The sequence below is a fragment of the Perissodus microlepis genome, chromosome 6, assembly GCF_051167445.1.
Source record: "Perissodus microlepis isolate ML-2025 ecotype Zambia chromosome 6, ASM5116744v1, whole genome shotgun sequence".
Lineage (NCBI taxonomy): Eukaryota > Metazoa > Chordata > Actinopteri > Cichliformes > Cichlidae > Perissodus > Perissodus microlepis.
This window is the reverse complement of record NC_140466.1, coordinates 10,179,491-10,201,781: the sequence shown is the minus strand read 5'-3', so window position 1 is coordinate 10,201,781 and position 22,291 is coordinate 10,179,491. Positions and strand designations below refer to the sequence as shown.

Here is a 22,291-nt window from a genome sequence, read left to right as displayed (position 1 = left end):
CACTTCTTTAAGTTAGCTTTAATAGGTTATTCATATGTTATTATAGAGAAATAGGCATTTTTGCTTTTTGCAATGCTATTTCCTGCTTATTACACAGAAGACAACACAGGTAATTGAGTGGTAATAACTTAGAATTTATTCTTCCTTGTTACCCTACTATTACCACTTTATTACCGAGCTGTATGTCCACATTGTTACCACACTTTTGAGGCCCTTATTACCCTATTACATACATTTCAGGGTAATATTACTGTAACCACTGTTGCTACCATAATATTACTTTGATATTACATGGTTATTACTTTGGTAATTGCATTGTAATAACTTAGAAATTACCACATTATTACCCTCTTATTTCCCCCTTGTTATTCTACTATTACCCCTTTATTACCGAGCTGTAATAGAAAGTGCTACCGAAACAAAACTTATTTAGAAATAAGTTCTTTGTATGAATGAAGCAAATTGTATAAAGAGCTCTGAGTGCTCAGGTAGAGTAGAAAAGCACTATGTAAAAACCTGTCCATATGGTAAGAGTTCAAACTTAGAGTAAGGGCTGGGTAAGGGAATATAGAACCATCACTTAGTTATACTATTAAAGGCTCATATTGCTGGGGGACTTCCCATAATGGTTTTATTTACCACTACTGCATGTCATGAACTTTTGTCTTTTCTGTTTTTTTGGACATTTTTGTCCTGTTTTTTATTTGTGATCTTGCTATTTTCACCTTTTCTTTCTTTTTTTCTACAGCAAGTGGCTGAAGGGCTTTTCCTGTTCAAAGGTAGTTCTTCCTCCCCACTGTCGCCAGGTGCTCATTCAAGGATTGCATGATTGTTTGGATTTTCTTTCTCAAATATTGTACCTTACCACATAAAAGCCCCTAAGCTGCCTGTTGTTTCAAAATGGCACCTTAAAAATATTACTGAAATGAATCAAAAACTTGATGATTTTTCAGGTGTTAATGAAAACGTGTCATTGCTAAGCCAAATTTTTACAAAGGGAAGAGAGTGATGTAAGGTATGTTTGCTGACAGTGTTTGGTGCTAGGAAACCCTTCACCACCAGGGTCCTTTGCTGTGGTGGGAGATTAGATTACTTCTTAATTTGGACCATGTCTCACACTTCACTTGCTCCATGACATAACATGTAGCATTTCTGTGTAGAGTTGGCACTTGAAACCACTACTCTCTCAGTTGTGGCTTGTGTTTGTGTTGTTAAACTAATGATTGTGTGTGAGGTATCCAGTTGGCTGCTCTGTGGTACATCACCCCCTCGTGAAGCCACAGTAAAACATGAGATTATGGGCAGGGTTCAGATCTCACACGATGATGGTAAAGAGCAGCTACAGACTCTATATGTAGTCCAGCTGCAAGAACAACAGCACACATGGAGGTCTGTTATGAAAATGTGTCCACATTTGCACTTGGCATCAAGAAGAGCCATCTGTGCACTAAGATCAAGAAACACCTGTCTATAACCAACAATGAGTGCATAAAGTCTAACAATTAATAGATGACATATGAACATAAAATAATATTTGCTATTCGCTCTTTTTTTTACATTTCACATCTTAATACCCAATAGTTATAGTGCCAAAAACTGCAGTCCCGTTGATGGCCACTTGAGGCTGATTACAGAAGCTAATCGATCCCTGTAGACTGCCCTGTTAGATTTACCAAGTTAAGTCATAAAAACAACTTTTTCAAAGCCTAAATCAAAAAATTGTTTCAATCATTGTACCTTATTGCTCCCCAAATTTTCTAAAACCTTTTCTTGTTTTTATTCATTTTCACTATATTTTTTTAAATTCGAGAAATGTATGCTTTGATTAACTTTGCCGCTCACTGTAGCCGATCTCTGTATAGACTTTACATCTTTAATGTGTTTGTGTTGTCGGTTCCTCTTGGAGCAATTTTACTACAATTATATGACATATGATACAGTCTGCTGTGAAGTAGCACCCATCTATGTTCATCTTTTATATGCAGTCTATGGTTGTCTCACTACCAGCAGCTCAAAAATCACCAGCCACTACAAAAGAACAAGTTCCTGCAGAAGAGATTCTTAGCTAGCGAAGAGAGTGACTGAAATAACTGATTTAATGAGCAGTTTCACCGTACCAGCTGCATACACTTAGACTGGTATGGCTCATGCATTTATTTGAACATTTCAGTACTTTAAAAGTTAAGCCAAGCCACTTATAACTCTTCAAATTAGCATTTCCATAATTTTGTGCTTCTATGTTCATATAATGGACAAATAGCTTTTAATACATAATATGTGTACCCAGTGCTGGGCTTGGCAAAACACCTCAAGCACGTTTCACAAAGTGGCAGCAGTTACACAGTCTATGGTTTGAACGCTGATACCTAGAAAAGGGAACCATTAAAGTACTTCTAAGACTGCAAGGTTATCAAATTGTGTATTATAGAGAATGGAATCACTTATCATATAACCACAGTTACACTAATGAGTCACCCATTAAATAAAAGCATTTTTTTTATCCTTTTTCATCCTGCCTTGGTATTCATGAATATACAGAAAAAACTATTACATGCTTTCAGATATATTTTATCACCTTCTAAAAGAGCACATCGTAAACACCAAATGATACACTGTAAATACTGAATCCTCAAACCTGCTTTACAAAAACGTCTTTCACATTATCTGCATGGATATAAATGTGTCAATACACATTCAGAAGAACTGATGTGAAAAGAAACAAATATGTAATGAGACTTTTTCTCATGCTGCAGCGCTTTAATTAGCCCACTGTGAGCCACGTGGCAGTGCCTCATTCATCCACAGCCAGTGAGCTAAACAGTTACAAAACTAACTCTCTTAGAGCAATACAGGGTCGATTTGGATGTCTAAAAGGAGGGGAACTATAAATCACAGTCATCTGCAGGACTACTAAAATTTAAGGAATAATCATTTTAAACATTTAAGTACACAGCAATCTGCTCTGTTAGTGCATGAACATTTCGACTGGCTGAAAGGGCTAAAAAAAATGTAAAAAAAACAATTAAAAATAAAAAAAAAACTAATTTAGCAGCAAATTTGATTTTTGTTACAAATCTCTTGAAGAACAAATTTAAAATGCCTTCTCCACACTGGCTGAAAGTGGTGTAATTATTCACTGAGGAACTGAATGAGCTGCAGTGCCACATGGTCTGTGGTCTGCTGGGTAAAGCCTCAGAAGAGGCGTCTGCCTGCAGCTGTCAAAAAAGGGCTCTGGAGCCTGAGATATGTGTCTGAGGAAGCTGAATTATGAAAGCTGACTCTTGGGAAACCCTGTTTGATGACAGTTAGAATAAATACCGTCTCTCTTTAGTGATTACCTTTGTAAAGTTTTTAAAAAAAAAAAAAAAAAGCTTGTCAGGAATAAAGAGACACGTTTTTCTTCGTACTGTCATTACATTTTGTCAACAAACAGAACAAGAATGGATGGAGCTAAAAACAGGAGCTGAACTGAAAATCTTGGTAGATTTGTTTAAGTGATGCACAAAAATAGTGAGGTGCTTCAATGTTAAGGAAAATCTTTGATGACAGTTTTGCTTGTCATCGTGAAATGTCTAGACTCGTGTCTTTAAGCACACGCTCAGATTTTAACAGACGGAGTCGAGCAGTTTTCTTTGTTTTTTTTACTGGACATACATAACAGCAGCTGCGTTGAGCAAAACATTATACATAAAATCGGGTATCAGTTCAAACACCGGAAACCACCTGACACGATGGCTTAAAAGTAAGTTAATACTTTCATAAAACTTAAACTGCAAACAATGCAGCATTAATTTTTAATGACACCACCTTCAATTTAATCACTCAAACTGGATAAAATCGACAGTGTTGTGACACATAAAAATTTAACGAATAAACATGACTGAACTTCAGTGACATGTAACTGAAAGCATCACGTCATTTTTATATCTTAAAACATTTAAAAACCCAAACACGAGGATGTGTACAGATAAGTATTTCAGTTAACGCGCTACTTGTTAACTGCACCATTAGCTTCAGTGCTTGACTACAGACTGTGCTTACAATACATAGAGTCCAGGTGAGTCGGTGAGTTCACAGATAATTGAAGGTGATCTGATCATGTAGCATTTTATGATGTCAGACACTGAATGACAAAGGAAACGGTAAAAGCCTCTCAGGAAACAGTTTGAAAAAAAAAAATCATTTCTCGGAAATATGCCTGTACGAAGGAGTGGCCAGCTAAAAAACCAGAGCATTACATGAAACAGAAATGATTTAAGCCTCTGCTGAATCAAGGAATTTAAAGGGAAAAAAATAGAGGTTTGTCCAGTTACTTTCCCTCCCAAGCGTCTTCCCTCTGCTTGGCTGCCAGGCGCTTTTGTTCTGAAAGATAAATCACACGACAAACAAAAGTCTTAAATTTATATCACTGTCTTTGCCACATGAAGAGCAGTAAAGAGCTGAAGCCGATTGCATATTAATCTTCACATAGAACCATACATGGCATCTGTTCCAACACCAAGTTTAGTATTTGTTCACTGATGGTAGTGCAGGAGTGAGCCTAAACTGAGAACAAAGGAGCTTTTTTTTAGTGTGCTTTACTTCCTGACTTCCTGGACTGACTGTCATTGGATGGCCAGTGGTTGTTTTCTGGCCCTATATACTTATTTTCCATCTGTGAAGGGAAATGGTTGCTTTACTGATTATAGATTTACTGTGACCTACACAGCAATGGACAGACTTCTTTTGGCACTACATTTGAAACTTTCCACTTTCTTCAGTTAAGTATGAAAACAGCTCCCACTTGTGGTGGTAACTTTGTGATACAACTATTGGGACAGTAATTATTTGTACTTATATCTCAGTTTAACTGAGCACCCTGTATGACCATCACGCATAAGCTACTGAATCCATAATTAGTTTAGCAACCGCCCACCCAAGATGAGACTTCAGCCCAAAAAGTAAGTGGAGACCCAAAGAAGTACAACATACCTCTTGCTTCCTGGAGTTTCTTCCTCTCTGCCTCACGCTGCTCCTTTGTGAGGTTGCTCTTTACACCGAGGGCACCGATCACAAGCTTCCGAGCCAGTGCTGCACTCGTCTGAGGTCTCTCTTTAGCAGGCAGGAGGTAGTCTGGGGGCAAGAGGAAAGGAAGATATATATAAATGTGGGAGATACAGAACAGTTTTTAAGCACTTTAAATGTTTAATTTGTGGTGTAATACAACCTGGATGGCACCAAAATACACTTTACAAACATCACAATAACCCCAAAACCACATCATCTTAATTAAGCCTGTAACATATGTAACTGGCTCATTCTACATATTTCCATTTATTTCTTCTTCTGCTCTCATTTTCTTTAGCTGACTGAAAGAGTACGGATCATCTCAAAGAGAGAAACTGGACCACCAATCAGTATTTCGGTGGAGAAATTGAAGAGTAAAGCAGGCAAACCAGGCATAAGTATAAACACTGGCAACAACATCAGCTATTTGTGTAGGCTGCACCATAGGTGAGATTCAATTCGAAGTAGAAATTCAGTTTCAGTCTGAGGAAGCGACAGACACAAACCAAACACACAGTCAAGAATGCCGAGTATCTTGAAAGACTAAATGGTAGTGTACTGGAGAATTGGATATAAAGCTAAAGGGTTTTCTCAACAAATATGGATTTGCTTTATTATTATACAAACACCAAATTATGAAAAATGACAAACACAGATATGTGCAATCGCACCTGAGCAGCTACGGGCTTTGGCCTTTGTTGCAGAGGAAGATTTGGAAAGTGGTCGCAACTTCATCAGTGGATTCTTGGATCTCAGAGCTTCACGAGCTTAAAAGGGAAAATGAACGAAATGTAATAGTCAGTGAGTTTAATATCTCCTTACAACTGAAAAATGTGTTTTTCTAATCTGAAGTCAGAAAAACGATGGCACAAGTATCAGAGACACAATCTCAAAAGCTCAGGAGCAAACAGCATTAAGATTGTTGGCCAGGATTTTCTTTACTAAAACAATTCTACTTACAACATTGTAGCAAGATGATGAGTCACAGCAATGACACTTAATGCAGAGCATAATGAACTGTAATTGCCTTAAATGTGAGGCAGAGCTTTACTTACCTGCTATGGGGCTTGAGAAAAGGCCGAGGGCATGTGTGTCATCAATCCATTTAATGTCAAATCCTCGCTTTCTGAAAAGACAGTCAGAAATCACACAAGGTAGTAAGAATATTTCACAACATGCCCTCAGTAGCATTAGCTCTAAAAGGAAGACCGTGCTCCCTAAAGATGTAAAAATCACATACTTGTGCTCTTTCATAGATTTCACAACTTTTTTGTCTTAAAGTAAACCTATTATCCTTTCCTTATTTTCTAACATATACTGTTACAATGGTAGATACTCATCTAAATGCTCTATTAAAAAAGTTTCTTCTACTTCATCTGCATGATGTCAAGAACAGCCTGGTGGAACAGTGATCTTGGAGTGAGCACAGAAGCCCCTCTCACCTGCAGTCCCACCCAATTAGAAGAACACAGCTAGCACCAAGACAAAAAATAGCTGCAGCTTCAGACAATGGCTGAACTCAGGGCTGCACCAAGGCTCAGTATATGATAAAAAAAATAGATGCAGAGGTTTACTGACATCTCTGCAAATATAAAAGGACATACAGTATATAAGGCAAAAACAGAGTTTGTACAATTCTAACATGGTTAGAGACTTACTGGTAGCACTGAAACAGCTTAAGAAGGTCTTCTGTTTTGAACTCTGTAGGGAAATCGTAGATCTCTACAATATGAGATAGTTCATCCTCTGTGAGGTCAACGTCATCATCATCATCATCATCATAACTGCCTCTGTCCATGTTGTAGTAATCAAACCTAGGCTCTTGGACTGACTCCTTCTTTTTTCCTTCCTTCAAAGCCAGCTGTGCATGCAAGGCAGGCAGGAGAGAAGACAATGATGAGAAGAGAAAAAGATCTGTTTTGCATCATATTAAATAGGATTTTTTTAGGTTAATTATCAGCAGTGTGTATGTGAATCTGGGTGGACACTATTCTGCTTGTCACTTTTAAAAACACACTTTTTTTCGAAGGCTTTTTAGGAGTAGTACCAGAGTCAGCTTGTAGTCAGTTTTAGTCAGCTGTTGGTCACTCTTAATCTTTTATATTTTGTTAATTTTATTCATTGTATATTTTATTGTCTATTTTACTCATGTTTTAATATTTAATATATATACATACTGATTTTTTTATCTTCTTTTTCCATTTATGTATTTATTTTATTGGTATTTATATTTATTTCTTTGTCTGCTTAATGTATGGTTTTTAACTGTTATCTCTGTTTTATTATTGGAAAGCACTTTGGTCAACTTTGTTGTTTTTAAAGTGCTATATAAATAAAGTTCGTTTGGATTGTCTTGGGTTTTGATTATCAAAACCTAAATCAAGCTCTCACCTCTTCAAGCAGATGTGGATCCAGACAGTCTCCATCATCGTTGAACAAGGTGTCCCAGCTCTCCTCTTCCTGCTGTGCAGTATCGCCTGCCTCCACTTTGGCTGAAGACTCCCCATTAACCTCAGCCTCTAAACCCTGTAATCGGTCCTCCTTCACATCTGGCTTAACGTCGTTGTTTTGCGCTTCACCTCCATCTCCTTCTCCCCCACTGGGCGATGGTTTATTCGCACCTCCAGCTTTGTCCTTCTTGTTCTTGGCGTTCTTTCGTGCTTTGTCTGTGTAGCGAGGCCTGGTTTTTGGTTTAACTTCTCCCTGAGTCTGAGCTTTCTCTTTCGAGGCATGAAGTCGTTGTTTGGGGACGTACAGAGGCTGACTTGGCCTCTTTGATTGAGAGGGAGGTGTAGGTCTTGGTTGAGTTGGACCACAGTCTTCTTTAAGCTGCACATCCTCCATGGTTAAATGATATTAAAGTATCTGGATCATGGAGGAACGAGAACATGAACATTGTCAGACCTTCACAGATTTTCAAAACACTCTAAATTTACTTTAAAGGCTTTATTAAAGAATGAAGCAGCCAGGTACGCGGCAAGCAGCCTTCTAAATCAGCGGTCTCCAACCTTTTTTGCGCCACGGACCGGTTTATGCCCGACAATATTTTCACGGACCGGCCTTTAATGTGTCGCGGATAAATACAACAAAATAAAACTAGTACCGGTAACGAAAAAAAGAAGATTTATTCATAACACACGTGAAAAGACCCAGGAAAACCGAGTAAACGATAAAAACGATAACAAAATAACGCTGAAAACCGATAAAAACCCTGAAAACTATACATTTCACACCTGAGCCTCAACTCTCGCGGCCCGGTACCAAACGACTCACGGACCGGTACCGGTCCGAGGCCCGGGGGTTGGGGACCGCTGTTCTAAATAAACTGGATTTGAATAACTAGCTTCAGTTAGCTAACTAAACTTCCTCCCGTGTAGCTTGTAAAGATATTTTTAAATAAAGAAATAAATATAAAATAAATAGCGGTTAATGTTACATTCATTTATGTTCATTTATTTTCACTCAGAATATTTAATCTATAATTAAATCAAATAAATTTACTCTGTCGGCTTACCCGTTTATGATTTGTTTAACAACAGACTTTCGTCGCACACTTGACGCAAGCAAATCCTAGCGCAAGGCGTAGTGGGAAATTGTGTTCTTCTACAGCACTGCCGCTCCGAAATCCGGAATAACTACCAGGTTATTAGTTCCTTTTTCCAACGAATTTTCTTTTCCTTTGTAGTTCAACGAGTTTCCCCAAAAGAAATGGTAAATATACTTTCTACCGAATCCATCTTTTCTGTGCCATCGTTTAACATAAACTACAAACAAACCAAACCAGCTCAGCCATTGGTCACCAGCTTCATCGGTCAGACAGTTCTTCGCTGATTGGACAGTATTCTCCGCGTTACACAAGGTGTTTCGTAAATTTGTAATTTATGAAACTTATTTGTGTAATAGAGGCGTTGACAAGCTCGCTTCACAACTACAAACACATCATCTTCACTGCAGGAGACACATTTTCTCCTCCACACCTTGATACGGTAAGACGGTATTACCATAATGAAGGGAATGAATTCTTGCACACGCCTCTGCTCTGCACAAAATGGGGAAAAGGCTTCATCCATGTTTTTATTAAAATCAGTGAATTGCATGTCATTACGCTGGAGGAAAAACAATTCAGAAATACAGAAAGTGTATTTGCTGGAGAGCATTAATAACATGTTAGTAGTTTTTGCGTTTTGTTTTTTAACGTCTTGAAATTTTATAGCTTTCTTAAAGGAATTAAAGGCTTTTGGTTGGTAGATTTAGACAGAAACACTCCACGTTTAAAACCATATCTGGTGGTTATGTTTTTGTTTTTCTTCTTTCTTTTAACGTACTTATTTGATCGCTTTCGATCAATTCGGATAATTCTATTTTCATATTTATTTTCAATTGTTAAGAAATGTTGTTTTGTTTTGTATTATAATTCTCAGTTTCAGATGTTTCTTGCAAGTTTTGTTCAAAACAAGATATCTTCCTGACTTCCGTGTCTCGCCAGGTTGGAATAATGTGGGGCTCGGGTCTGCTGCTCCTACTAGTGACACTCTGGCATCACTCCCATGCCCAAAACCTGAATCCCATGCTTCAGGTTGTTACACAGACCATGCTTCCCCCTGACAATCTGCACAATCCCACACAACTCAACTATGGGATGGCTGTGACAGATGTGGATGGTGATGGTGACCTGGAAGTGGTGGTGGCAGGGTAAGTGTGAGTGTTAGTGTATTACCATGTGTGAGGATTTTTATGCAGAAATTTGTGATAAAAAATAAATCAAAATCACGTTTTCTCTCAGGTACAATGGGCCCAACCTGGTGCTGAAGTATGACAGGACTCAAAAAAGGCTGGTAAACATTGCTATTGATGACAGTAACTCTCCATACTATGCTCTGAGAGACCAGGCAGGAAATGCTATTGGAGTTGCCGCCTGCGATGTGGATGGAGATGGACGAGAAGAAATCTATTTTCTTAATACAAACAATGCCTACTCTGGTAAATATGATATTGCAAAGTCATCCTGAAATTAAAGTGTCATCAAAGTAATTTGAGGGAACCAAATAATTTTTCTTTCTCTGTGAAGGACGAGCAACGTACACTGACAAGCTCTTCAAGTTTCGTAATGGTCGCTTTGAAGATCTGCTCAGCGATGAGCTGAATGTACGTCGTGGTGTTGCTAATCGGATGGCGGGACGTTCGGTCGCATGTGTTGATAGAAAGGTGAGTAAACCCACCTATTTCTTCTATCTCATTGCATTTGAGCACATTATACGTTATTCTAAGTTACTGATGTTTCTGTGCAGGGAACAGGCCGTTACTCAGTCTACGTGGCGAACTACGCCAGTGGGAATGTTGGCCCCCACGCTCTCTTAGAAATGGACGAGGCTGCCAGTGATGTGAGCAAGGGCATCATCGCGCTGTCTGACGTAGCTGCTGAGGCCGGAGTCAACAGGTACACAGGTGAGATGTCACGGTGTTTACCTGAAACATGGGATTTTTTTTTTTTTTGAAGTTGTCAAAAACAACTGAAAGCTTCACTGTTGGCTCGTTGGTCAGGTGGTCGCGGTGTGGTCGTTGGACCAATCCTGAGCGAGTCGAGGTCTGATGTGTTCTGTGACAATGAAAATGGACCTAACTTCCTATTCAAGAATAATGGAGATGGGACTTTTGTTGACATGGCAAGACAGACAGGTGAGAATGAAGTGGGAAGGGAACGTGAAGCCTAACTCAGTAGTACTTTCTGCAGTCTGTCCTTCAACTTATGGTTTCACATCAGGTATTCTTTGTCTCATCTCACTCTTCCATTATTTGGTTTCTAATTTTAGCTCTTTACCCTGTCAATGTCAGCTAGGAGGAACCTTTGTTTCACTTTTCTGAACTGAATGGCTTGTGTCATATTTCAGGCCAGCTTATAGAACAAAATGCCTGAGTGTGCATCAGAAGTTAGTGGGGGTGGTCTCTGCTTATGCAGCAACCTTTGGAAAAACCCAGAAATTATTATTATAGTCATCAAACTACATCTTTATTGATATGATGTGATTTATATATGATTTGTAGAGTTACCAAGAGTTAGAAATATTTGGAGGCTTTTATGTTTGACTGTTTATTTATCCATCAATCCTCTACTGCTTATCTGGGTTTGGGTCATAGGGGTAGCAGTCTAAGTAGAGAAGCCTAGATTTCCACCTGGCCACTTCTACCAGGTATGTAGAAATGTAGATTGACTGGTAAATTGACAGCTTCGCTTTTACACTCAGCTCTCTCCTTACCACAACAGGTCATAGCAGGTGCTGCCCTGTTTGACTTTAATCAGTCTATTTGCTTAGCTTACTATAACATTTGCTGGCTGTCTAGTAGGCTCATAAGGATAACACCTCATGAAGTAACACAGCCTGACATGTGAATATTAATCAGACACAAGTGAAAATGCTAACTGGTGAGTTTAAGACATTCAAGTATGTGGAGCGTCTTACTGTTATTGAGCCAGGCTGACTTATTCCCCCAGAATCCAGTCCTTATGGTAAACTAATCTAGCAGTCTCCTGGATGTAGCACTAAATTTAAGAGACATATGAAGGTCCTCTGATCACTTTTACTTTATTTTTTTTATTGTAAAAAATTGTATTCCAGAAGCGCTGTGATTAGTTGCTTCTAACACTGTGCGGATGCAAACAGGTGTGGAGGACCAATACCAGCATGGCAGAGGAGTAGCACTGGCTGACTTCAATGGAGATGGAAAGACAGACATCGTTTATGGCAACTGGAACGGCCCACACAGACTTTTCCTGCAGCGCAGCGATTCCAGTTTCCAGGTAAGAGAGGAGTGACAAAATTGGCAAAAACAAAAGGTTTTAATAAAGTGTATCTTGAGAGAAGTACAATTTTCTTTGCAGAATATTGCTATTGGAAGTTTTGCTGAAGCCTCACCTATTCGCACAGTCATTGCTGCTGACTTTGATAATGACAAGGAGTTGGAGGTGTTTTTTAACAATATTGCCTACAGAGGAAATGCTCCCAATAGGCTGTTCAGGTTAGATTTCATGTATTTGTTAAATTTCCAATGAAATGTATTTGTTAATTAAAAAATAACTGTTACTAGATTTATTTATTTATTTATTTTGGCTGTTTCCTTTTTTGTAGGGTCTCAAGGAGGACTAATGCAGACCCTTTGATCCAGGAACTTAATGTGGGAGATGCTGAAGAGCCACAAGGGAGAGGAACAGGTCTGTAAACTCTTAATATCAGAGCACATTTTGTGCTGTTTTTCCTATGCATTTAACAGGCAAGGTACATCTTAATGAATATCAGTTTAAAAATCTAACATATATTAACTTGCCAATTCTTTTAGATGTGTAGTCCCAGGCAATACAGACACAAAATAGTGATATACAGATGTTTTTTTTTCTAAAATATTGCAATCAATTGAGAATGATTTTTATGGCTTTCTTGAAAAGTGACTCTAATGAAGTGTTGTTTCACCTGGTAACAAAACAATAATCAATATGTGAAAATATTAGAGAACATCCTAGCCTGTTAAAATATATTGATGTTGCCTGAACTGCCTCTGTGTTTGGATGAGCCTCAGAAATATAACTGTCAGGGAGACTCCCCATTGACATTGATGTGTAGGTCAGTTCAGTGAAAGCACTCTGTGTGTTCTGGACAGGTGGTACTGTGACTGACTTGGATGGGGATGGACAGCTGGACCTGCTGTTGGCACACGGGGAGAGTGCCCAGCAGCCAATCTCTGTCTTTAAGGTCACGCAGGTGGGTGTGCGTGTGTGTATTTGTGGGGCGGAGTTTGTTTGTTTTTCTTTTTACTAACAGCCTAATGATATACCTACTAACTGGTCTTCTTATTAGTTAGCGAATAATAATCCATGAACATCCTTGTTGCTAGGGATCATCCAATAACTGGCTGCGGGTCATTCCTCGCACCCAGTTTGGTTCTTTTGCCCGGGGTGCCAAGGTGACAGTCTTCACCAGTCAGAGTGGAGCTCACACACGCATCATTGATGGAGGCTCTGGATATCTATGTGAGATGGAGCCAGTCGCCCACTTTGGTTTAGGTGATTTCCTTTTAAATGTTGTAGACACTGAAAAAACAGCAGACACCTCACAAGTAAACACTAGAGCAGATTGTTGGGCAAACAGCTTTTTTTTGTGATCGTGCATCTATCCTGTCAAACACTAGAACTCAGTATGTGTGCCTTTGTCATTGGTGTTTTTAGACATCTCAGCTAAACAATAGTATCCCTGATATTTTTTTAACTTGAAACCAGATACTGGTGTTATAACTAATGGCTGGTAAAAGTTAAAAAATTTTGGGATATAAGCTAATGTCCTTTCTTGCTAAAAGTAAGATGAGATGCTCTCACATCAGTCTGTAAAACATAGTTTAAAAGTCAGGAGGCAGGTAGCATCCCAGCAGATATTTTTAAGTCTAATCCCAAAATACAAATTTGTACTTGCAAAATGTAACGTAGCATTGTGTCTTGTACCCATGACTCCCAGGAAATGATGAGGTGAAGGTGCTCGAGGTCTCCTGGCCAGACGGCACTAGTTTTACTCGAGCTCTTCAGGCTGGTGAAATGAACTCGGTGTTGGAAGTCACCTATCCCAAAGAAGGGGAAACCACTGTGCTTGCCAATGACACGCAGGTATACAGCCCGAATTCCCAGCATGAATTATGAACACGCCTTTTTTTTCTGTTAGTGGAGCAGTGAATTGAACAACACCAAAGCCTTAATTTCTCTTTCTCTGGTTAGTTTAATTATAAGATATTTTACTCCTACCTTTCAAAAAATAAAAGTAAATTGTTTTTAAAACGTCTCAGAATCAGCCTATTTGGTTTGGATAGAAACCTTTTCCTCTATTTCTTTTCTTTTCTTTTTAGTGTGGTAACGGCTTTACTGTCAGGAATGGACGCTGTGCAGGTGAGCAAGTCTTAAAGATTCATTAAATAATCCAAATTATTTTTAATTGAATGTTTATTTTTCTACAGGTCTTTAAAGAGAATCACATGAAATGCAATAAAGGATTTTTGTGGTTTACAATAATGTTACAGAAAAAAAATGTCTTTTGCTTTGGTTTTTAAAAGGGAGAGCTGGTTGTTTTTCTTTACTCTGTGAGCAGATTTATTTCATTTTCCTTTTTTTAAGATTTCTTTTCTCTTTTATGGCTTTAAATGAAGTGAATAAACTTGTTCCTATCAATACACCGGCTCTTTCAAATTATTTCATAGCTCAAAAGTCAGTCTTAACTGTTCTAGTACTCACATTTTAATCCTCCAGTCTCAGCATTAACTTTCCAAATGCTACCCTGAGAGTAACAAATGCAAGGGAGTGTTTCCTGCGTGACTTAAGAGATGCTGAATTTGCACTAAAAACCTGCTGAAACAGAACAAGACACACGAACTGTGGCTGACACAGAGTAACTGAAAGTATTTAGTGCAAACCACAAAGGTTACCCTGAGTTCCCCAATTTTCCCCACTTGTACCTGGCCTCGTCTTCACACGTGAATGACCAAGTCTTCATTTTTAGTCATTCTGTTTGTTTAGTATTAATCTGATGTCTGCTTGTCTGTCTTGTCCTCCCCTACTGTTACTCTCCTCTGTTCTCTCCACCCATGCAGCATTGGCTCCATTTTATGATGGTGTTCGGTCTTCGGTCTCCATGTTTGAAGCCTCCTGGTTTAAGACAGTTTTATTACAGTGTGTTTTATTCCTGTCTGCAGTAGCAGAAATGAAGTGAGACTAGTCTTTAGGGAACAGACAACCTCTATCCAGCACTGGTCACCTGGATCTAACACCTGCTAGAACAAATTACTGTGACATGCATGGAGCATGTCCGTCCTGAACTTTGCTTGTTTGTTTTGATGAGCTGGCTGCATGTGGAAGCTGTAGTGCCAAATAACCAGTTAGTGCACGCAGGCATGAGGAATTTGTAACAAAATAAGCAATACGCTTAAATTGTTAAGTAATTTTTTAAGGCAGGTTTTTTGTTACCTCTGTGCTACTTAGGTATCGGTGACTGTTAGCAGTGTCCACAATACCACGGCCCTGAGTGGACATTATCAATTTGTTAATTTCTTTACCACTTTGTCAGCTTTGTCTTCTATGAAGACAAAATGCCTTTAGAAAAAAAGGGCTGCATAAAATTATACATCTTTGGTTTTTTTGGAAATGGTGTCCGTGTCCAGTAAATTTAAGATTTAATGATGTTTAATATTGTTGTCTTTTACACTGATTTACAGATCATGTTACTGTCAAGCTAAAGAATTAAACCAAATATTTTGGTAATAAACTCCAAGCATACTGACATGTCAAACAAGGCGTACACAACATTGCCTTCCTGCAGCTACATTATCACTGATTTGGGCTGTTTGCTTACTGTATCTTTAAATGGCCTGGTAAATGGCCTGTATTTGTATAGCGCTTTTCTAGTCCCTAAGGACCCCAAAGCGCTTTACACAACCCATTCACACACTGGCGATGGCAAGCTACATTGTAGCCTCAGCCACCCTGGGGCGCACTGACAGAGGCGAGGCTGCCGGACACTGGCGCCACCGGGCCCTCTGACCACCACCAGTAGGCAACGGGTGAAGTGTCTTGCCCAAGGACACAACGACCGAGACTGTCCAAGCCGGGGCTCAAACCGGCGACCTTCCGATTACAAGACGAACTCCCAACTCTAGAGCCACGATCTTTAATGCATTATTGATAACTCAGTGAGAGCTGAGAAACTGAAACAAAGCACTTGGATTTTAGACTAACAATTTGATCAAGTACTGAAAACTGTGGAGCTCAGAGGAACTACACGACCAGTATGTCATCCGTAGGCGTTGCTATGAGCAATCCTCTTCACCTTCCATGCTGAGAGTAATAATGCAGAAATGTTAACCAGTGCTGCTTTTGATATTTGCAAACTTCCATTTAGCAGCTGCTCTTCTGTATTCCTGCTTAGATAATCGGCGTCCTTCCTTCACATTTGATTTGATGCCGAGGATGGTAGTGTTGTCCGAATGGGGCAGGTTCAACTAGAAGGATTTTTATACCCAATCTAAATGATGACACTCTAAGGCAGAGAGAAAAATTGGCAACCACAGATAAAGGGAGGGAAATATGGATGCCTGGGAGGTATTTATAGCGTTGCACTTGCTTGTTTACATGAAACTTGGTTTCTGTTGATGTCCAACAAGCAGCTCCGATTGAGTACTGAGCCTTTTCTTATATGTTTGTAATCATTTAAAATGCTTAATATGAGTAACACTGATTTCATATATTTGTATAATACAGATAATACAAGAACAATGAGCTCGATGGGGCTGTGATGAAACTGTTTATTTGACGCCAGTCATTTCTACCATGTGTATTAAAACAATAAGCAGTATGAAAACTTGTTCTTGCACAAAATGTCACCAAAATAAAAGAAACATTCACATTTGTGAGCCAGTTTGTTTGTTTTTTGGCAGTTATTTTTCTTTGGATGTCTGTTCATAAAGCAAGGAAGGGTTGGTGTATTTTCATAAACACTTACAGGTATAATTTAGGAAGACATTTTTGACCCATCCCTTCTTTACTTACTGCTGCGCTTCACGCGCAACGAGTCTTTGCATAATCTAAATTTAGGAAGAGTTGCTCTCGCTCAGTGAAACCAAGAGGTTAGTACTTGGATTTGTGGCTATGACTTTAAAAAAGGAAATACAAGCTTCATCAGAAATATGGAGGATCTGCTACATTATGGATGACTTAAATGACATTCATCTGCTGCCAGACAGCATGATTTAGAGCCGATTTGGAAGAGGTGCTGAATTTGGAGTCTAGTCTTGTGTTTGGTCCAGTGTTTTTGGGGTGCAGCCCAGGTTGATCTGGCCTACATGGTACAATGACAGCAGATGAGGCACTTCGTCCATTTTATCTTGAAATCAGACAGGAAGGAGAGAAATGGTGGGATCACACAAAGCATTACTAGCTGCATCTTTTCATCCTTTTCATTGAGACATTACATCTTAGCAAAAGTGCATCAGCACCTGCACATTTCTCTCGTAATAAACCACTAAAGTGCGTGTTTCAAGTGTCTACTGTGAACAAGTTAAGGACATGATGGGGGAAAAAAAACTAGTGAATACTTTGTGTGAGCGTAGCTGAGGGGGTGGTTGGTGTTGGAAGAGGAGTCGTATTACATCCTAGGTTTTCCTTCATGGTTGTGAGTGATCAGGTGGACGCAGGTTTAGGAAGTATCCAGTCATCGAGCAGTGCTGCCGGACACAGAGCTGCTCCCTGAGCTGGAGCCACTGGAGCCCCGATCTTCATAGATGGAGATCTCTATCTGTTAAAAGTTGTTAAGGAACAAAAATGATCTGTGGTTTATAATAAATTACACAAATATTTTACAGAAATGTGGTTTTGTTTTGCTTTTTTTTGCAATACACCCAAAATTCAGAATAAGGATACAACACGCATTCCCCTTTCTATGGGATCTGTGATAAGGAGACCTCTGGGAGCATAAATCTTCTCATTCTGCTCCTGAATGTACTTGGCAATCTTCTTCAGCACCTGACACACAGAAGAGGAAAAATGAGAAGCAATATAAAATCCAAACTACATGTTAATTTGTCCCAGAACATCAAAATGTATTCAATTCTGACCTTCTCATAACGTGTCTCCATGCAGAGGAAAATGAGATATGCTGTAGCGCAGGCCAGACACCCTTCCAAGTAGGACTGTCCTCCAATCTTTTCCGCCTCTGCATAATAGTTATTCAGCGTCTTCACAGTGTCCTCAAACAGTGTTCGCTCGATCTGGAGACATACAAAAGAGCAGAAATGGGGACAGTGAGTAGCAACAGCAAATACTATGTTTAATAAAGTAACTTACTGAGCTGGAGAAGGGAAAAAATATTGCATGATTTTAATTTCCCCTTTGAAGTCACTTCCATGGAAGACGCTGTGAGTGTTTTATTGCCCATGCACTTGCGAGATTTCAGCACAAACCTCAAACATCAGCTAACGTGTGAAACTGACCTTCATTTCAAGAATCGTCAGTGCTGATGAGACCTGGGACTCCAGCTATGACCCAGTGACCAGCTGTGTTTATTCCTCCACATTTACAACAATACCTATGAAGCTTTAAGACGAGACCCCACAAGCAACTCTGAAAAGAAAGTCATCAGTCATCAGTTGCCTACAACAACTTGAAATGGATGAAGCCACTGACTGCACTTCATACCACTGTCTGTACCCAGGAAATGCTATACCCTGTATATATGGACTTCCAAAGATCCACAAAGGAGTCCCACGCAGTATCAACTCAGCCACCTAAAAAATTTCCAAGCACCTTGCAACCATCCTAGCTCCCTTGTGGGGAACACACATCGTCACATCTAAACTCCGAAATCAAAACCCAAGAAGTAGAAGCCTTCACTGTTCACATCGACTCAGTGGATAGAATGATAAAGTTTACCAGGAAAGATACAAAGTATAACAGTTTGTCATTTCTGGAAGCCTACACACACAGACCAGTACCTACTCTTTGACTCCCACCACCCTCTGGAACACAAACTTGGAGTAATCAGGACCCTACAACACAGAAACTGTTCCCTTTAAGCCAGAAGGAAAAGAAAGGGAACACACACATGTAAATAAAGCTCTTAAAACATGTGGGTTTCCCAATTGAGCTTTCATCAAATCAGCAAGGATGCACAGAAAATAAGGTCAGACACCAACTAGGGAGAATCAGAAGGACAAACGAAACAATATTGTCATCCCTTATGTAGCCGGTTTATCAAAGAAACTCAGGAGAGTCTTCTCCAAGCAGGACATCCCAGTGTAGTTCAGACACAGCCACACACATTTAGACAAAAACTGGTTCATCCAAAGGAAAAAACCTCCAAACACAAACTAAACAATGTAGTGTATGTTGTACAGTGCAGCGAGGAGGGCTCCATTGGAGAAACCAAGCAGCCACTCCATCAACACTTGGCACAACATAAAAGAGCCACCTTGACAGGACAAGACTCAGCTGTACATCTGCATCTAAAGGACAAAGGTCACTCGTCTTGAAAGACGAGTGAAAGAGGCCATCTATGTCCACTCTGAACAGAGGGTGTGGCTTACAACACCAACTGTCTGCCACCTACAGTGCAGTTTTGAAATCCCTGCCCAGATGCCTTAACACGCACTCACATCATGCGTCAGTTGATCTCAATAGGTCATATAATAGGGTGAGGCAAGGTCTCACAATGGTTTCACCCAAACCTCTGGTTATAATGACCCATACCCTTTTTCCCACCTTGGCTCATGTGATGAGGCACATAATCAATAGTGGGTCAGCAACCCTCTTAATGGACGACTTACACCTCATACTTTTTACTCCACTGTGATAAAAGCTAGCGAGGTAATGACTGACCAAATCACAGAGCTTTGTGCGTATATCATTCTACACAGCATAAAAATTTTAGCTAGCAATCAGGAATTTTGTTTGCTTTATCTACATGTGAGCCAATAGTACTTACCTAAAGAACCGATCTGAGTCATGAAACCCTTATATTGCTACATTAAAAATCAATAAAATAAAGGGAATTAAGTGTCTGATGCTGAAAGATTCACTTTTTGTCCACCCCAAATGAACTCTACACACATATGATATGATGACACAAGCTTTTATTCTATACATGTTAAAATGATGCCAAAAATAGGGAACACGATCCTCAATAAATAACATGTTTAAAAAGAAGTAGGAAGAAGCATTCAAATACGCTGAAACCAGTGAACAACACAGAATGTGGAGTGATTTGTGATCCAGCATGTGTTTTGCTTTACTCAGTACTGAAATGAAACTTTGTTACTGTATATGTGTTTATAAGATAGATTTCCAGCTTATTTTACATCTATTATCAAGCATATCAATGTCATGATAATGTCTTTTAACAGACTTTTTCTTTTCAGACCACGATGGCTAACAAAGATCTAAATGCTTGTATGATCTGCACATATTAAAACACAATATAAAACCTAGAATTAAAGCAGATTACACTGTAACTCCTCCAGTTTCCTTACCCTGCTCTCCAACTCAGAGGGGAACTTGGTCTGAAACTTGCAGGTGGTTCCTTCACTGTAGTCTCTCTGAATGAATACTTTGTTGGCCAGAGATGCACTGTGCCTCAACTCCTGCAGGTTATGAAACTGTGGGAATCAAATAACACACACAGAGAGAGTAATACAGTAAGGGTTAATATAGTATCTCTTTAATGAGTCCCAAAAGAGAGCTGTGTATCCCTCTATGTGCATCCCTGAGCACCTGTTCACCTGTAATGTGTACAAACAGCAGCTGATTTAGAGGAACAGGGTGATGGAGTAGATGTGATCGATCACTCGTTGGCTCAGTGTCTGCACGCTTTTCTGCCTTGTTGACTGCTGGAGCAAAGCCCAGCATCAGACATACGATCTTTTACACACACACACACACACACACTTTCTCTTGGTCTTTCAGGAAAGCAGGGAGACGGGACAACATTTCACTACGGCTAAACACAGATCGATTACACGGAACAAGCTGAAGCAGACTTATAGAGGCCAAACAAGTATTACATACAAGCTTGTTTATGCTTGATATAATCACTTTTGTGCGTCACCATTATTTTTGGTTACATGAAAGCACAGATGGAGGAAAAGGGAGTCAGGCAAAGCACGGAGGAAGGTCGGGGTGGAGTGGCTTCTGTCCATGGTGCTGAACGGCTGTCCTCCGTGTGTGTGTGAGTGGGTATGTGTGTGTAGTCAAACACAGTTGCTTGTCACCGGATTAACGTGGCTTCTCAATACACAAAAACAGATCTGCTTTCACCAAAACAGCTTAACATGGCAGGGACGGAGGGGGCTGCACTGATCCTTTTTTCTTATAGCTCAGCTGACTTTCAAAAACGCCTTCCTCCCTTTTTTCTCTTTAAAAAAAATACTAGAGCGCGTTTATGTGGTAAAAAAAAAAAAAAAAGAAGAAGACAGAAATGAAAACGACCAAATCCTCTGGCGAAACTGGCGTGATAATGTAGGACACAGTGGTCACTCCAGATACAAGTGATCCGCACAGTTTAACCGTGTGCAGCCTCCATGCCCTCAACGTCCGTGTTAACTGGAGCCACGCCTGTTTCGTTTAAACCTTCATGTCACTGTTCGTGCCGGTAACCGGACCCGAGCTGGAAATTAAACCGAGCGAGTGTCTTACCTCTGTCGCCATGTTGCACCGTGCATCCGTGGCTGTAGGGACGAGTCCCTTCACGCTCTGAAACCGCTTAGTGGGACACGGAAGGGGGGAGGGTGGGGAGAGGAGGAGAGGCTTGTAATCCTGAGGGGGCGGGGCTTATTGTAGTAGAGTGTTCGGCTTTTTCTTCAGCCTCAACTTGACTTTGCAGGACGTCGGGGTGGGGGGCGACCTCCAAACCTGAAAAATGCAGCCGGAGCGGAGAATGTGGAAGTGTCAAAAACTGCAGTTCCTCTGGTGGCCACTTGAGGCGGTCTCTGAAAGGGAGTCAACTAGTTATCTGCCATGCTGCACATTTTGGTATCGATCAGATATGAACTAAATATTGCCGATACCGATACTGATATGTTTAACCTATAAAGGCAACTTATAAAGGGTTTAAGGGGTTAGGTTTCTTTTTTGGAGACCTGGAATGTCAATGTGCCTGTCTTTAATACACTTTGGGTCAGCTTGTCTTGTTTAAATGTACTACAGGCTATAGATAAAATACATGTACATTTAACACAAAAAGGTTCAGACATTTTTCATAGTGTATGTTTGAGGCATATAATATATAGTTAACACAGCTCAGAGGTGTAAATACTGAAGTTGGAGGATAGAATTAGAAATATCAATACTATTGCGCTAGTATTGCGATACTAATACCAGCATTGGGATCATCCCCCCCCCCCGAAATAGAGGCAATAGTGTCCCTCCTCACAGCAGTTCAAAGTTTTTATAACCCATTCACCTGATAATTGAATCAGGGGCGTGGCTGCACTGATTGACAGGTGTTCTGACATAGGATGCTGCAGGGCCTCATCCACTATTTGGAGTGCAATTGAGGTTTTGAAGCCATGTGACTGTTAACCAAGTGACATTAACTTGTCTGCCATTTTGGACATATGATAATATAGAGTCAAATCAATAAGACAGCAATCATACAAGTTTAGAGGACATCTGGCAACCATCTCCACATCCAGAACCCTTAGAGTTAGAATTGTGGCCACCACCGTATTTCTGGAA

General features: G+C 39.9%; 3 protein-coding genes across 3 annotated transcripts; 1 reads left to right on the top strand and 2 right to left on the bottom strand.

Annotated features, from left to right (window-relative positions):
* Positions 1-2,478: 2,478 nt before the first annotated feature.
* On the bottom strand, positions 2,479-8,752 carry r3hcc1l (R3H domain and coiled-coil containing 1-like). Its single transcript, XM_084930675.1, has 7 exons — positions 8,561-8,752; positions 7,438-7,911; positions 6,705-6,907; positions 6,102-6,172; positions 5,718-5,813; positions 4,972-5,112; positions 2,479-4,362 (listed from the first exon to the last, which is right to left on the bottom strand). Exons 2-7 carry the CDS (start codon positions 7,888-7,890, stop codon positions 4,310-4,312), a joined length of 1,017 nt encoding a protein of 338 aa, XP_084786801.1. The 5' UTR covers positions 7,891-7,911; positions 8,561-8,752; the 3' UTR covers positions 2,479-4,309.
* A 92-nt stretch (positions 8,753-8,844) lies between these two features.
* crtac1a (cartilage acidic protein 1a) lies at positions 8,845-14,247 on the top strand. Its single transcript, XM_084930674.1, has 14 exons — positions 8,845-9,032; positions 9,533-9,738; positions 9,830-10,026; positions 10,115-10,251; positions 10,335-10,491; positions 10,588-10,722; positions 11,706-11,842; positions 11,924-12,060; positions 12,171-12,253; positions 12,697-12,797; positions 12,931-13,099; positions 13,545-13,690; positions 13,927-13,966; positions 14,035-14,247. Exons 1-14 carry the CDS (start codon positions 8,928-8,930, stop codon positions 14,040-14,042), a joined length of 1,758 nt encoding a protein of 585 aa, XP_084786800.1. The 5' UTR covers positions 8,845-8,927; the 3' UTR covers positions 14,043-14,247.
* Positions 14,248-16,347: 2,100 nt separating this feature from the next.
* golga7ba (golgin A7 family, member Ba) lies at positions 16,348-21,476 on the bottom strand. The gene is made up of 5 exons (XM_084930676.1): positions 21,251-21,476; positions 20,089-20,214; positions 17,680-17,832; positions 17,486-17,587; positions 16,348-17,360 (listed from the first exon to the last, which is right to left on the bottom strand). The coding sequence occupies exons 1-5, from the start codon at positions 21,260-21,262 to the stop codon at positions 17,277-17,279; spliced, it is 477 nt and encodes a 158-aa protein (XP_084786802.1). The 5' UTR covers positions 21,263-21,476; the 3' UTR covers positions 16,348-17,276.
* Positions 21,477-22,291: the final 815 nt, after the last annotated feature.